The 15967-nt window shown below is 50.8% G+C and overlaps 1 protein-coding gene across 15 annotated transcripts in view; it reads right to left on the bottom strand.

Annotated features, from left to right (window-relative positions):
• The window catches only part of RYR1 (ryanodine receptor 1), a 120050-nt gene that overhangs the window by 31989 nt on the left and 72094 nt on the right, over positions 1–15967 (bottom strand). For 11 of the 15 annotated variants that reach the window (XM_078380001.1, XM_072980040.2, XM_072980045.2 and 8 more), the window contains 21 exons: positions 15684–15758; positions 15312–15387; positions 15093–15216; positions 14593–14708; positions 14075–14142; positions 13722–13843; positions 12903–12952; positions 12640–12700; positions 11534–11772; positions 11055–11136; positions 10765–10895; positions 9989–10303; positions 8868–9108; positions 8264–8351; positions 7484–7576; positions 6190–6204; positions 3819–3989; positions 2594–2653; positions 2097–2234; positions 1230–1342; positions 636–732 (listed from right to left, as the gene is read on the bottom strand). In XM_078380001.1, coding sequence (XP_078236127.1) covers positions 636–732; positions 1230–1342; positions 2097–2234; positions 2594–2653; positions 3819–3989; positions 6190–6204; positions 7484–7576; positions 8264–8351; positions 8868–9108; positions 9989–10303; positions 10765–10895; positions 11055–11136; positions 11534–11772; positions 12640–12700; positions 12903–12952; positions 13722–13843; positions 14075–14142; positions 14593–14708; positions 15093–15216; positions 15312–15387; positions 15684–15758 — 2475 coding nt within the window. The remainder of the gene's footprint in view (positions 1–635; positions 733–1229; positions 1343–2096; positions 2235–2593; positions 2654–3818; positions 3990–6189; positions 6205–7483; positions 7577–8263; positions 8352–8867; positions 9109–9988; positions 10304–10764; positions 10896–11054; positions 11137–11533; positions 11773–12639; positions 12701–12902; positions 12953–13721; positions 13844–14074; positions 14143–14592; positions 14709–15092; positions 15217–15311; positions 15388–15683; positions 15759–15967) is intronic. The other 4 variants (XM_078380003.1, XM_072980048.2, XM_072980052.2 and 1 more) reach the window with 1 other exon arrangement.

The following is a 15967-nucleotide window of genomic DNA, read 5'->3' as shown; positions in this document are numbered from 1 at the left end:
CTGGACAGCTTCAAGAAAACTGGTTTATCACTTTATACCATGGAACTCATGGAGACAAGCTATGAACAAGATAGCAGAGGCTGAACAAGCCATTTTTAGGATTCTTCTGGAGGAAAGAGGAAGTCACGACAGTTGTTTCTGTTCTTGTCATACTGTTACTGCTAACGATGAAGCCGTTTCTGTGGTGCTTTTTCTCACGAGAGGAAAAAGTTCAGGGAAGAATACAAATAAAACCACATCAGCTACAGAGGTCTGAAAATCAGAAACCTAAACTCATGAACGCCACTAGAAATAGTAGAAATTTAACAAGAAGGGACAAACACCTAAAAACACACACTTCAAATGTCTGCTAAAAATACAGTGCAATACATTAAAAGTTGGCCAGCTTAGCGTCTATTCTGTAGATCAGCCCCAAAAAAGGCTAATGATGGTTTTAAAGTGGAAAAACACCAAGTTCCTCTATTCACAAAATCCCTCCTTCAAATTGCGAGAAGGACCTAGAAAGGAGGAAGGAGCGGATTTGGGAAGGGCAAATGCAGAAGGTTTGGTGGACCAAGGCAGTGTTCAGTCAGTCATGGAAGCATAGTCTGGGTATCCCCGAGAGTTCTGTTTTCCCCATCATTCCCAAGACTCACAGACAAATCATCAATCATCCTGTCTTCAAAGGGATGTTCTTCGGTGAGGATCCAGGATAGCTTGTAGCTCTCCAGAAACATGTTGCAAGCCCGATGCCTGGAAAGCAGAAAGGCAGATCAGCAGCAGGTCCGGCCATGTTCTGCCTTACTTGCTTTTTCCTGAAGAGGATGGGGTGGCGATAAGATGAGACCATTATTTTAAAGTACTGGTTTTAACCTATGAAGCCCTCAATGGCTTGGGCCTGCATTTCCCTTCATGAGCCTGCTTGGGTGTTAAGATCAACTAGGGAGGTCTCCCTCACGGTCCCACCACCCTCAAAGGCGCACTTGGTGGGGACCCGGGATAGGGCTTTCTCTCTGGCGGCTCCCAGAGACTCTGGAACTCCCTCCCACTGGAGGCCCAGCTGGCCCCCTCTTGGCTGTCCTTCCGCCAGCAGGCACAGACCTGTCTCTTCAGGCAAGCTTTCCCTCAAGGACAGGCTGCCTCAGTTGGGTTTTTTTAATGGATGGTTGTGCTTTATTGCTTTGAATGTGTTTTTGGTGTGGCTTTGGTTTACCACTGGCAAACGAAGGGTCCCTCTCTGTCTCACTCACCTGGGCAAGTTGTACAGGGGCGTCATGCGGAAGCAGGCGACCACGGCACGTCGGCGTTGCTTGGAGAGGAGTTTGTGCCACACGGCTTTCTTGGACTTGTACGGGTGCTCCGTCTGTGGGGCAGACAAAAAGCTGACAGCACCCACAACCCCTCTGAGCTCCTTGCCAGCTTTTCCTGACCCGTCTTCCCTTTGACCCTTCTGTGGCCTGGCCACCAGAAGGCACCTGCTGAGCTTTCTTTGGCTTGAATTGTGGTTTTTTGCGGCATCCATTCAACATCATGGTTTTCGATAAATTTTATATCACGCATGTGGCTTTGTTCCTCCTTAAAGCCATCCTCAAACCTAAATAGATGAAGCCTGAGGGTAACTCAACCTCCAAACTAATAACCAGACTGACCGGAGAGGAACTCTATATAGTCTTCTGAGTTTATCCCTTCCAGCTGCCAGTTTGTGCAGGTCTTTGAATGAATCTCTCTTTTATAACGAGCATTCTGGTTCAAAGAATGGCAGCCAAGATGCCAACGGGGGTGAGGATGATCCTTAATAAGACAAGCAGTGGTGCAGAGGTTAAACTGCAGTACTGCAGCCAAAATTCTGCTCATGGCGACGTGGATTCAATCCCAGGTAGCCGGCTCAAGGTGGAATCAGCCTTTTATCCTTCTTGGTAAAATGAAACTTGTTGGGGGGGGGGGCAATGTATACCCTGCATAATTAAATTATAAACCACTCAGAGTGTGCTTTAAGCACTATAGCGCGGTATTTAAGCAGCACACTTTTTAAAAACTTGCTTTGCTTTGGCCCTTTTGCTTTGCGGGGCAGTTGCCTAGAATGCCTAACGAAACCTGTCCATTTTATCTGTCCGTACCTGCTCCAGGTGATACAGCACAGCCGAGACCTCCTGAACCCGTTTCACAATTTTCTCCGGATCGTTGCTGTCCTCGGCTTTGCCAGACATCTCTTTATAGAGAGCCATCTGCCAGCGCATGGAGGAGGAGTTCTCACACTGCAAGGGAGACCGTGTGGGCTTGTCAGTGCCGCTGGCCGACAACATTGCATCTGGAGGACAGGGGCCTGCTCTGCCCCATCTCCTACTACCTCTGGCATGGAGGACATGAATGACAGCCACGGAGGTCAAGACATATCCCAGATAACAGGAGATAAAGATTATTTTCTCCGTGGGCCTCCCAGGACAGCCCCAGGTGGACAGAAGGCAGTGGGCAGAAGAAACCCATAAAGCCTTTGAACCGAGAAGCTGCAGGGCAAAGCAATTCAAGGGCTAGCTCGGGACATAGGAAACATGTCCCCACTGACACATGAAGCTCGGCGGCTGACCTTGGAACCCTCAGCCGCTCCGGGACTCACCTTCCCTTGGAGATGCAGGTTGTTGTTGAGGAAATCTCGCACCTCCTCATCCGTGTCTTTCTGCAGAAGTGGGAAAGGAAGGCCATTCATGTGAGCAGAGAAGAACGCCAACTGTCACTCTTATTTTACTTGGGAACATAGGCAATCGACACTGTTCACACCCGCATCATGACTTTTTAATTGGATTTTTAGGGAGTGGGTGGGGAGAGGATTTTTATTAATACACCTTGGTCTTCGTTCCAAGCTACCTGGAAAACGATTCTATTCTAAAAGGTAGGAATAGGTATCATTTAGAGAAATAAATTGACAAGAGCAATGTAAACATTTCATTGAGTGTAAATTGTGAAGTTATCTCAGAGTGACACTGGTTCTGTTCAGGCAGCGGTCCGGCACGTCAGGAAGAACTGAAGCTAATGGTTCACATTATATTAAAAAATAGTTCGGAAAGGTCCCTTCTTCACATCCTGGTGGCTGATTCCAGACTAAAAGGCACCAATAGCTGGACATGCTGGCAGGAAGATTATGGGAGGTGCAGGCCAAAAAAAAGCGGTGTCTCAAAATTTGGCCCTGGTCTCAGAGCCACTGAATGGCCTCCCTGATTAAACCACACAGTTCAGCCCCTGCAACTGTGACCAGAGAGGTGTTTGTGGGGCCCCAGATCTGGAGGAAATGTCCCCCTGCTGTATTAGCTTATCTTACACTGTAGCTATATCTACACACTCGGGGGTATTTCTAATCACCATGTACGGGTGTGAATGCTGGACAGTTAAGAAAGCCAGCAGGAATAAAAATTTGAAATGTGATGCTGGAGAAGAGCTTTGCAGATGCCCTGGATGGCCAGGGAGACTAACAAGTGGGTCCTAGAGCAAGTCGAGCCTGAACTCTCTCTCTCTGGAGGCAAAAGGCTGAAGCTGAGGCTGTTCCTACTTTGGGCACAACCTGAGAAGGCAGGATTTTTCTGGGAAAGGCGGAAGGCAGCAGGAAAAGAGGAAGACCCCAATGCAAGGTGGACAGACTGCCTAAAGGAAGCCACAGGGTTGAGTTTCATCAAGAAGTGAGCAGGGCCCTTGAGGACGGGGCATTTTGGAGATTTATAGGGTTGCTGGAAGTGACTTGACGACACATAATAACAATCTACGGGAAAGGCATAACACTCCTTGGACCCTGATGGCTCCTCTACAGCTCCCACCTAAAATGCCCCAGCCTGTCCCCCACCACCACTCACCAGGGCGTAGCGCATCTTGGCCAGGTTGATCAGCTCCTGGTCGGTGGGGGAGCACATGTTCAGGCCGATGGGCAGCATCTTCTTCAGGGTGGCCACGATGAGAGAGGTCTGGACGGAGTAGCGGTCCCCGCGGCGCTTCTTCTTGGTCCGCTCCTGGTCAGAGCCCCCCGACTGGGCAAGGAAAGGAAGACCGGGGGGGGGGGATTAGCGTGGAGGCAAGGAGCCACCTCTGCTCAGGTGGACCCAGAAGAGCATGCCAAGAGATCAGATGGGCAAAAGCTTCATGGCCAAGCGCCGCTCCCAACATTGGGGGGGGGGGAAGGGAGGGATTCAGGGACAGATAGATCAGAGCTTGGATCAGTTATGTTTTTGAACCATAGCTTCCCAAAATGTCCCAGCCAGCGGGGTCACCTGGAAGATGCTGGGAGCAGTGGTCTAAAAAAAGGCAAACTTTCCAAGCTCTGTGAGTGGGCCTCGGGAAGGGAAGGGAAGACTCCCAAGTCCTTGCCTTCGGAGAAGATATGTGGTCTTCCTTTGTCGAAGAGGACAGAAGAATCCAGGGGGACAGCTAACCCATGGACCAATCCCACCGGAGGCTAAGATCTAAGCTCCAAAGGCAGGAGGTCTTTTGGTACCCCGGTGGACATTTCAGACAAGAGGACCGTTACCGGGTCCATTGTCACTTCTGAAGTTTATTATGCCAGAGGGACGTGGATCAAAAAAACAAGAAGAAAAACCCACCAGCATGCACTAAGCTTCTTGATCCACAAACTGGAGCCAATATATATGTATATAAACACACGTGCATCCATCGTGGGCTTCAGAAGCGACAATGCACATGGTATTTTTCCTGCTAGAGAAAAAAACCATCCCTCCTCTGAAGTCAAACATCCCATTCGAAACAGCTTCAGGGAACGAGAAAGAGGCACGAGGTGGGCAAAAGAAGTCATAGAGAGTTCAGGGCATGGAGTTTGGGGAATATGGAATCAGAGGATGCAGAAGTGATCCAGGATTCGGAGGTGGAAGGAAGGAATGCAACATTTTAAAGAATCCAGGCAGGAGCAGGAGGGAACAGTGGAAAGGAGGGGCGACAGGTTCATAAGACAAAGGAGGCTTAATCTGAGGAAAGTGAGATGCGGGAGAGGCTGGACATCATCTGGATTCTCAGAGAAGATTGGAAAAAATATTATTATTATTATTATTATTATTATTATTATTATTATTATTATTATTATTATTATTATTATTATTATTATTATTATTATTATTATTATTATTATTATTATTATTATTATTATTATTATTCTCTTATGCCTGGGTGCCCTGAGGTTCTGCAACTTGAGATTCTGAAGGGAAATCATGGAATCTCATTAAGAGGGGGAGACCTGGATGGGCATAAAATGGAGCAGTTCAACACCCCACTATTTTCCCTAGAGAAACGAGGAACAAGACAAACCAAGACGGCCGCCCCTCCCCTCCCCGCACTGCAGCCCCCCAGAGCCTACGTTCTCCTACGGTCAGTCTTGCAAGAGCCTTTGTCATCTCTACACATTACGGCACACAAGACACACAGCACCGTTGGTAGCCAAGACACATAATCGGCCACGTGTGGCATCGCGGACACCTCCTCCCTCCCTCCCACAGGCAGGGTGGCAGGGCAGTCGGGGGGTGGTGGAGGATGTCACAACCAGCTGGATTATGATGGGTTCAGGGCCGCAAGGAAGAAAACAGGGATGGCAAACAGAGGAATCCCCAAAAGAGTCCAGATTGGGGGGAGGGAGGGAGGAAGGAAGGAAGGAAGGAAGGAAGGAAGGAAGGAAGGAGCTGATGATGGATGGATGGAAAGAAGAAAAAAATTAAAGACAGGGAGAAGGGAGGGAGGAAAGAAGGGACCAACACATGCTGGGATTGGATAGGGTCTTCTCGGGGGGGGGGACCAGTTGCTTTCAGGAAAGGGTCTGCTAGAGAGGTCAGAGATTTCAGGGGTGCCTGCCAAGGGAAGAGAGCCTAGGCTAGCACGTCAGGCTGCTTTCAACAGCAAGGCTGCCTTCTCTACGGGATGGAAGGGCTGACCCACCAACCGGGCTGTTGATGGCTTATCGAGGCCAACCCATCGGATGCATGATGCGTTGCTGCCAGAGCTGCGGAAAGCCACTGCGCTCCTGCCATCCTCCATGCAGCCGCGTCCCCTTCCCTCTCTCCCCAGCCCCAGCCCCTTGTTTGGTTTTCTGAAGGACTCCCACCACTCTCCCGTGAGGGAGGGAGGGGAGGGTCACGGCAGAGGTTGCGCGCGTTGCGCCATGCTGTCTCCGCGTGGCCCGAGAACGACAACAGAAACGGGGGCAAGGGAACAGCTGTTGCAGGTTCTAACCTGGCTGTCTCCAGACTAAACTCACATACGGTGCGGGGAGAAGAGGGAGACAAGACAGAAGAGGAGAAACAGAAGGTTAGATGGAGATGCAAGCCCATACTCCCAACACAGACACGGGAAAAGAATCTCGGCAGGATCCGAGAGGGCCCCAAGATCCCCAGTGGCTTCTTCGGTTTCTTCTTCCCCTGCCCCAACCCGCCGATCCATCAGACAGTAAGAAGGGTGGCTCCCAAAAGAGGCCCATGTGTGGAGACCGCGCAGTGTTTGGACGTTGTTGAATCCTGGCATTCTTTCCCCCTTGAAAAAAAGGAAGTCCAGTTTCTGGTCCTGCCCCTGCAGGAGTGAAAAACAGGCCAGCAGGAGCGCCCGAAGGCTCCAATGAGCAGGGCATCCGGAAGTTACGCGGCTTCTCTCCCTGGCCCATTCTCTCTCTCACACACACACTCGCTCTTCCGTTCTTTCGCCCATTTTTCTCTCCCCACCACCTTGATCTCCACCGTGAGGCCGTCCTTGCTGAAGCTTTCCAAATGTTGCAAATCATGTATTCAATGTATTATGCCCATGGGTGCTGACAGTGGCCACAGGTTCAATAAAAAAAGTTCAAACCACCAGCCTATGTTACTCAGGATTTCCCAGCTGGTTAGTTGCAGCCAAAGTTAAGAGGGAGGGGTGGCAGGTGCCCTCCTAAGAGTCGGTTCCTGTCACACGGATTGCAGAATGGCCGGTAGAGTTGCGGAAATAAAAAGAGTCGGGTGACAGGCACGTGGTCAGGGAGCGGCCCCCTTTGAGACAGGAGAGGCACCCCAGAGGAAAAAAAGGGAAGGACAGCACTCACAACAAGGCTCCCCGTCTGTTCCACAGGGCTTCGTCTTTCAAAGCTCATCACCTAACATTACTTGATTGACCCCCCACCACCTCCCTGCTGGATACACAAGCCATCCCTATCGCAACCCTCCGTTGGAAGAGAAAGAGGAAGGTGGAGACAGAGAAATGAATGGGGAGCATCTAGTAAGCTCTCAGCTGTGCTGAGATGTAAACTATGGATTTCTTGCCGCTTCCCTGCATGCCCTGACCCCGTCCACCTGGACAGTACAACGGCCAGCCCCCAGGGGTTTAGGCTGAGACACCCACTTCCTTCTCTAGAACTGCAGCCCCCGAGGCTGTCAGCTCAACGGGTTTTCCACACTCCTCTTTCCCGAGGAAACTTCTGGCCCCGGAGAGAGGGGAGACCAACGACTGGCTCTCCCTTTGACCCTCTCCCATTTTCCGCAAGAGAGGTCTTCCCCCTTCTTACCTTGGACATTTTGCTTTTGCTGTCCGCCGTCAGGAAGGACATGTTGTTGATTTCGTTCTGCACCACAAAGTTTTGCTCTTCTCGCTTGAAGTTCTACAGGGTGGAAGAGAAAGGGATAAGCCAGGCTTTCTGCTCTGTTAGCGGTGGATAAGCCGATGCATTGGCCATAACGGAAGAGATGCTGACGGATGGACATTCTGACTCTGGGTGGTTTCTGATCACTCCACCCATCGCCTGCGTCCCCTGGAGGGCTGGCTCTCCTATGAAACTAATGAAGATTAAGCTTCAGTGCCCCTAATCCCACATTTTTAAATAAATCGTGATGATCTGTCATGAAACAGCCCCAGTGAAGAAGGTAAGAGTGGTTCCCCAGATCTTGTTGCTGGTTGCGAAGCCCCCCCCCAAAAAAACAACAACCCAAGTTTCAGGGGCCCCCAAAAGGTAGATCTACAACTGGTCCCCTTTAGACATCTTCCATTCAAGGAACAGCATGGGGCATTGGCTTATCGACGTGAAGGTCCATTCCGGTCTGCGGAGGAGGAAATGTCCAGGAATGGGTTAACTCCTGGGTGGCTCCTTCCCGCAGACCGAGAATAGTCCAGGGCATTTGGGCACCCCACAAACTTAAGATTCCCATATGACTCGGCTGAGGGGCAGCTGCGTGCATAAGCTCAGAGCCACATGCTTCTGAGAAGCTGCGGGGGGGGGACGGGGACAGGAGGGTTCGCCCACCCGATGCGGCTTCACTGGCGTCCACACCACCGCTGCGGGCTTACTCACATGTGACTTGGACCAGTAAATGAACACTTCCCCAACCATCCGGAAGAGCTCCTCGGCATCAGAGTCCGGTACCGTCAACCAGTTGGCCCTGAGAGTCCAAAGAGAAGACTCAGCGTGCACAGCCTTACTGTTAGCAGACCCTCAGGGGAGGGGAGGGGGGGAGGGGGGCCCGCATCTGCTTTTCCACCAACATCATGACTCCCACCAGGCAGATCCAGAGGGGGCAGAACGGGGGCTTGGCAGCCGCTGCTGCAGGATGCAAAGTGCTGGCCTGGAGGAGGTGCTAATCGGCAGATGAAATCGAGGAAGCAAAGCAAAGCGTTCTGCTTCTCTACCGCCCTCCCCCTGGGGGTGTGTGTTAAATTTTAATTATGGTGGCTACACATGGCACACACAATTTACTGACCTCAGAAGGATAGAAGGCTGAGTCAACCTCAAGCCGGCTCCTTGGGATTGAATCCAGGTCGTGAGCAGAGTCCTGACTACAGTACTGCAGTTTAACCGCTGTGCTACCACTGCTCCATATCCCTCCTATTGCTCCTTCTGAGTTACAACCTTCTGTTCAGGCCACACATCCATACCCATCTGTTCCTCACCCCTGTACCTGTTATTGTCGACGTATCGGATGAGGAGCGGGTAGAGTGCGTAGAGGTCCCGACAGAGAACGGAGAACTCATCCCGGATCAGCAGCTCGGCATCCTCAGATTCGGACTTAGCCTCCAACCGCATCTGTTCCTCCTCTGCCACCACTTTCCCCGCCCGCTTCTTCAGCTTCTCCATGGTGGGAATGAAGTGAGAACGAAGCAGTTCGGGCTTGGCCTTGCTGACGATGGGCTGAGCGAACACTGGATGGGAAGCCACGGGGATCGTGAGCAACGGCCACAAATTCCACGGCAATTCCCTCCTACTCGTAGACTCCAAATCTTGAAGGACAGCCTGTTCCCTCAAATCATCTCAATGACCCCCACTTTCTTTTTTAAAACAAGCAATGCTCTTTCTACAATCTGGGGCTGTAAAAGGCCATTTTCTTATGCTTCCCTTCATAAAGAGTCAGCAAGAGTCCCTTCCAGTTTTGGAGAAAGCCCCATGAGCTTAAAAGACATCACCCCCACCCCACCCACATCTCAGGAAGGCTGCAGAAAAAGTTTGGGCAGGGGTCCTGGAAGCCCCAGCCCTGAACGGAGAGGAGAGAGGCCTTGGCCAAGATAAGCAGGTTTCTTCCACACACACACACTGGCCTCAGGATCTTGTGAAAGGCTCAGACACGATGAGACCCCTCTTGATTACTCCAGAACTCTCAGACAGGAATGCACCCGCCTGAAAACCTAAATCCTTCCCCAACCCATGCCTGCTATAGATCTGGTATTTGTTCCTTGGAAAAGCCAATGCTCCAGCTAGCCTCTGGCACCTGTCGAGGCTGCATCGGGAGCCCGCTAAGGGCAAAGATCCGATGGAGACCTGCCTCTCGTTCTCTGCATTCTTGGTGAGTCCTGGATTCTATTTCTTGAGACTTTGACTCACCAGTCCTCAGCCGCTGGAGCCCAAAATGAAGCTCCCAGGATCAACCACGGGCAGATTTAACCGAAAAGCTCCCCTTTTCCTTCCGACGGTCCAGGCTCTGCCTGGTTCTTTCTGAGCTCCGTGGGCCGTGGTTCCCACCCACCCACTCACTAAAGACAGACACCCCCCGCAGGAACCCAGCCCCAGATCTCCGATCCTCATTACCTGCCAGCCGCTTCATCCAGGAGGCTTCGTCGATGCCCAGGTTGTTGACAATGATCTTCAGGATGTTGCCCAGAAGGCTGTTGAGGTGGTCGGATGTCACGTCGGTGCACCAGGGGCCTTGCGGGTTGGTTTCGGAGCCCCTCTCCCACCAGCGTGGCAAGTAGTTGCACAGCATGGGTAAGGTGACCTCAATCACGTGGGGCATCTCCGTGTAACGGGCCCCGGACTCAGCCAGCCCGCCGATCTCCTTCATGAGTCTGTCCAGAACGGGAATGTCCGGGCACATCTCCTCCACACAGTTTGGCAGGCCCAGGACTGGAGGTGGAATTGAAGTTCTATTTAGTTTATTATTACTATGGTGTGTGACCGGAAGAAGACATTGAACATTGAATCTGGCGCTTGCGAAGGTCCCCGTCTGGCCCACAAGGATTCCTCAACCCTCCTACCAGCTTCCCCATCACAGCCTGGTTTGCGGGTCTCCCAGGTTTCTACGGACCACTGGAGGCCCTTAGAAGGACATCACATTTTGCGCTAAAGAAACATAGCTTTGAGTGGGAGGACCTGGCCAGGCCAGGAGGACCCACATGGTAACGGTGTGGGGCCAAGGATGAAAAAGAAGAAGGGGGGAAGTGGCAAGGGGTTTTTGTTTAGGGTGGGGCTTGAACCCTGGGCCAGGAACCCCATGAGAAAAAGACAGAATAAAGAGGGCTAAGCTTCAAGTCAAGAGAGCAGGAGCTGTGGGCCCAGCCCTTCTTCCTCCCTCTACAGGCACTTACTGGCTCGTTCCCTTGGCGATTTGGTGGTGTAGACGGAGTAAGGGTTGTACTCATTGATGTGGGGCTCCAGGAAAGCCACCGGCATGGCCGCGGCCAGCCGTGCCAGGCATTCCCCGAGTTGCGGCCGTTGCCTGCAGAGGGCAAGACAGACAAGGGAACGGATAGCCTTCTTTATTTATTTATGATTTACTCTGGAAATCACCCAAACCTGAATTGGTTGGGAAAATGCACCCCGGTCATTTCAGCTCTGAATCCTCTGCTCACGCCAAGGCCCGTGTGCTCACACTCACCTCTCCACGTAAGGGTTTTTGGTGGTGCCCAGGGAATAAATACTGCACAGCGTCCGGTAGCACGAGACTTGAACGTCGTCCACTGTGGAAAGAGAAAAGGACAAACTCACACAGTTTTTCCTCTCTAGATGGTCTCTGGCTATCGGACAAGAGGCATCTGTGGTTTTTCGGATTCCCCCAACCCTTCCTGTTGGTATATTCAAAAGCCGGGGGCAATGCTGTGCCGATCACCCACAGTGACAAAACATGACTGCATTTTAAGACTGGGTTTTCTGTCTTGGATGCCGTGAGGAAAACAGCAAGGGAGTTCATTCGATAAACGCATCCTTTCAACAAAACTCTATCTTTTGGTCCTCTCTCTTGTTGGTGATGTGTAAGAGACCACCTTAAGCTGGAGGGACCGGCGTTCCTTGTGTCGTGAACGGCAGCCGAAGTCCAGGCCCAGCCCTCCCTCCCACTCCCCATCTTTGGTCGCTCACAGATGACGTCGTCTCCGAACTGGTGCTGGGCGATGTGCTCGAAGAGGGAGGTGAGCACAGGCAGCAAGGCCACGGTGGTGTAGGTGATGTTCTGGCCCACGCCCTTGACCTGGGTGCGAGACTGCGACACTTTGCCGAGCTTCAGGTTCTCCACCATCTTCTCGATGTCGTCGGAGGCGCCTTCAAAGAAAGAGCGGAGCCCCGCCTTCACGATCTCAGGCCCCGATTTCATCACCGTCCTGAAGAAGAAAAAAGAAGGAGAAGAAAAGTCCTCAGAGATCACACATTTGCACACTTGAGGGATAGTGACGTCTTGCCTTCTTCATCAGGAATGTAATATTTAATCAAACAGATTTTAAAAGGGTGGGAGAGCTCTCTTTTAATAGATTCAATTAATTTAATTTAATGTAATTTAATATAAACAGGTAGCTTATTTTTTTTTTCTAATAGAAGTCATGACAACAACTGCAGGTAGCAATATTGCACTGTGCACCAAGATGTCTCCCCCCACCTTTGACCCTATGAGTGAAGGCCCGTTCCGGGAGGATGCCCGCTGTGCCCAGCATAGCATCTGATCACTAAGGAAGGATGATTTTTTGCTCTAAAATGATTATTTACATTCCTGTATATTTAACACAGTAACCCATCCTACCATCCTAACTTCCAGCTACTTTTCCACTTTTCAAGTCAAACCCTTTCTTAACCAAGCCACAGAATCCCACTACTCTTAGCCTCAGATCTGGATTCAAATTCAGACGCTCCCACATTTTACAGATGCCCCGAGGGATACATTTGAGGGACTTTCCACGATAGCCATTTTCAGAAAAGTAGCCGTGTTGGTCTGTTGCAGGGCAACAACAATAAATAAAGTCATGACACCTTCAAGAGGTTTGACCCAAATTTGTTTTAACGTGAACTTTTGCAGATTACAGTTCATGGCCTTAGAAACTGCAGACTAAAATATACGTTCATCTTAAAGGTGCCACAAGGCATATATTCCGAAGTTTTACACCAGAGGAAGGAATGGCTTATGCTATGCTTGTCTTTAGAGCTCTCTTCGAGAAGGGTGGGGGAAGACCTTGGGAGGAATCAAGAACCCTACTCGCCTGGCATCCAAGGAGCGAGCGAGGATATGGAGGCAGTTCACCACAGCAGCAGCATCGGTGCCTGATGGGAAGAGAGAATATCTGGGTTTACACAGCCTGGATTAAGCCCCCAATAGCCCTGGGGCCCACGATCAGAGAAAGAGAGTGTCATATCTGCAAGGAGAAAAGGACTGAAACCCCACAAGGCCAGGCGCCAGGACAGGTAAGACGTGGGGAGGAAGGAAACCATTCCCAAGCAGGAGAAGAGGAAGGCGGCTGCTTACCGAAGAGAGACACCCGGTGCCTGACCAAGGCGGCGAGTTTGCAGAAAAGGCTGAAGGACAGAGAAGAGAAGGCAGGAGGAGAGAACGAAAAGACCACACAGATCAGAAGAAGAGTCTGCACAGGGAGAAGGACAGCAGAGGAGGGGAAGAGGCATCGGAGCCTGATTGAGGCTGCTGTGAAAAGGCCTCGGGTGGACGTTTTTCCAACCGGGTGCCTTTCAGACACATTAGGCTACCGTTTCCTGAAGCCCCCTGCCCTACATCTCAAAGGCACCTGGGTGGGAAAAGCTGGTGCCCCATGGTCTCTCTGCCCCTTCCATCTTCTACCGGAAACTCACATTTTGGAGCAGCAAGCAGAGACAACGATTCAAGGGGGAAAAGAACTCCGTTAAGTGGGAGAGAAAGAGACTCCAAGGGAGATCGCCCAGAGAGTGAGGATGAACCCAGAATGCCTCAGAGACTCACACGAGGGTGCAGTCATGTGTTATAAAGAGGTATACATTTTCAGGTGTTTAGATTTCAAAAACTGAATTGCCAACATTTGAAGTTCAGAACATTTTTATCTCCGTTTCAACACTTAAGAGCCTTTTTCTACTTTACAAACAATTAAGCTATGTCCTGCTCAAGAGATCTACCCTACGTGGAGCTACAGGTAATTCAGGTGCATCATAAATACGTTTGCAAACATATGTTCATCCCTGTTTCCCAAAGTAGAGATCCGAGGGGTACCCCTGACAGCAAAATATGTGGATTTTTGGCCAGTGCATCCACATAGGTATGTGGACAAACAGGCCGCGGGGGAACGTTCTCGGTTCTCACCTGGTAATCATCTCTTTCTCCTTATTAGAGGCGTGGCCTCCGCTGCCTAGGACTTTGGCAGGTGTGGACAGGAAGTAAAGGCAGTGATTGGTGAAGTACTGGTTGATCAGAGGCAACAAGATCTGAAAGGGAGAGGAAATGAGTAGGTGGAAAACGTCTACGACCCAGCAGCGTCCTTCAGATGGGTCTGCATAGACATCCAATGCCTTTGGTTCATGCACCATAAGCATTATGCTGAGAGCTGGCGACCTCAGCCCAACCCCTTCTTACCCAATGCACAGAGAGAGAGAGAGAGAGACGGACAGACAGACACACACACACACACAGACAGACAGACACACAGACTGACTAACCTTTGCAAAGAACTTGATCTCCTGTTCATGAGGGGACTTTTCCACCCGTCCGCTGCTCACCACAGCCTCTGAGGTAGAAAGAAGCCCTTTGGTGAGGATCACCAAGAGGTAGGAAGCATGTGCTTCTGTATACAAACATGAACCCTTCACTTTTTCCCCTTGTAGCCTTTGGGCAGTGAAAAGGGGAGATAGGTCTGGCCATTCCCAAGGATGAAAACGGAATCCAGAGCAGATGCAGATTTCCCGGTCCTTTCAGACAAGAGGGGTCTGGGCACCCTGCTTCTGGTTCTCCCCACCTGTTTTATTAACTCCTTGATACCGGGGGGGGGGCATAGTTCAGCGGGCCTCTCCTGGACTTCAGTCTGATCCCTTCCTAAGAAATCTCAACTAAAAGACGAGTTCAAATTCCAATTCTTCCTTCCCTACCACTCCCTACCACACAGAGAGGGTCTAGGCGGTGGGGAACCAACCAAAAAACGAGAGGGCTTAGCATCCCATAAAAAAAACTCCTTCTTTACCGAGGTGGGCAATGAACTCCTGGGAGATGTCCATCCACTTCAGCAGTTGCTGCAGGAACCCGTATGCGAAGCGTTTCTCGATGGAGGACGTGTCCAGTTCCATGTCTTTCAACCCTCTGGAAGAAAAATTGGCAACAGACACAAGAGCTAAGTTCGGGTGGGCGTTCCTGTTTTGGGTGTCTTAGACACACCAGGCCGCTGCAGTAGTAGCATCACCCACAACGGCCACGTGCTTTCAAGAAAAATATTTGAAGGACATTTTTAAGGCATTGGGATAAAAATTTCTCAAGGGTTCTGCTCTCCTGAGGACAAACCTCCCCCCCCCCCCAGGAACTGTTCCATGTGGGGTCCCATGCCAAAAGGACATTGCTCTCTTTGCTTGTTCACACACACACACACACACACAGAGAGAGAGAGAGAGAGAGAGAGAGAGAGAGAGAGAGAGAGAGAGAGAGAGAGAGAGAGAGACCAACGCAGCCTCCCGTGTCTTTCTGGCTCACCTCGTCACTGCATAGCCATTAAGCTGCAGGAATTTCAGCAATTCCTGGGCTTTTTCTCGGTCCCGGGCCTTCTCCTTGGCGGTTAGTGTGTCATAAGGCACCAGGAGAGGGTGAGTGCCTCCACCTGGAGGAAAGAGAGGGTGAGAAAGAGAGCGCACGAAGGCCGCTGGAGACCTCACGGGCTACGGCAAAGAGCCAGAGAAGGACGGGGAGACTCACCTTTGGCTTCCAGCTCCATTTTCTTCTTGCGCCCCCAGGTGTTGTGGTAGTTCTCAGCCAACTGCTCAGCCATGGCCTGCGAAGGGAGACCAACAGCAAAGGGAAGATGATAAACGTCAACAGTTTCAGGACCTTGGCTAGAGGGAACGCTGTTCCATCAAGCCATTAAAAAAAGCCACTGCATAATGCATGACAATTTTAAGTTTCCTTCTCTAAAACGGTTTCCTCCATCCATTGCCCAAGTGGAATATTACCATGAAAAACTGTTTTATTTGTTCTGTAGTCTCTATTTCGGTCCTTTACCCTGTCTGCCAAAGATTCATTGCTCAGACTCTTATTTTTCAGCCTATCTTGTCCCTGTAAACTACTCACCTGCAGTTCCCTCGAAAGGGTCACTCCAGAGAGGTCTATAGGCTGAGGATTGTAGCCGTGGCTTGGGTCGTAGGTCTACAGAGAACATAAAAACAGAAATATACAGGTTCCTGCGTCTACTCTCCTACTTCTTTTTCATGAACTAGACTAGGCCCGGTTTGCTCGAAATCTCCCTCTCTCATGGAAGAGTGGTAGAACCCAGGAGAGTCCGGATCCCGAGTTGCCCTGCTATTGAATGTACTTTTAATTTCCCCAGAGAGTGAGGAAGAAACCAACTCCACGCA

This window comes from Pogona vitticeps, chromosome 9 (genome assembly GCF_051106095.1).
Source record: "Pogona vitticeps strain Pit_001003342236 chromosome 9, PviZW2.1, whole genome shotgun sequence".
NCBI lineage: Eukaryota > Metazoa > Chordata > Lepidosauria > Squamata > Agamidae > Pogona > Pogona vitticeps.
The sequence above is the reverse complement of the archived record's forward strand: the minus strand, read 5'-3'. Positions and strand labels throughout refer to the sequence as shown.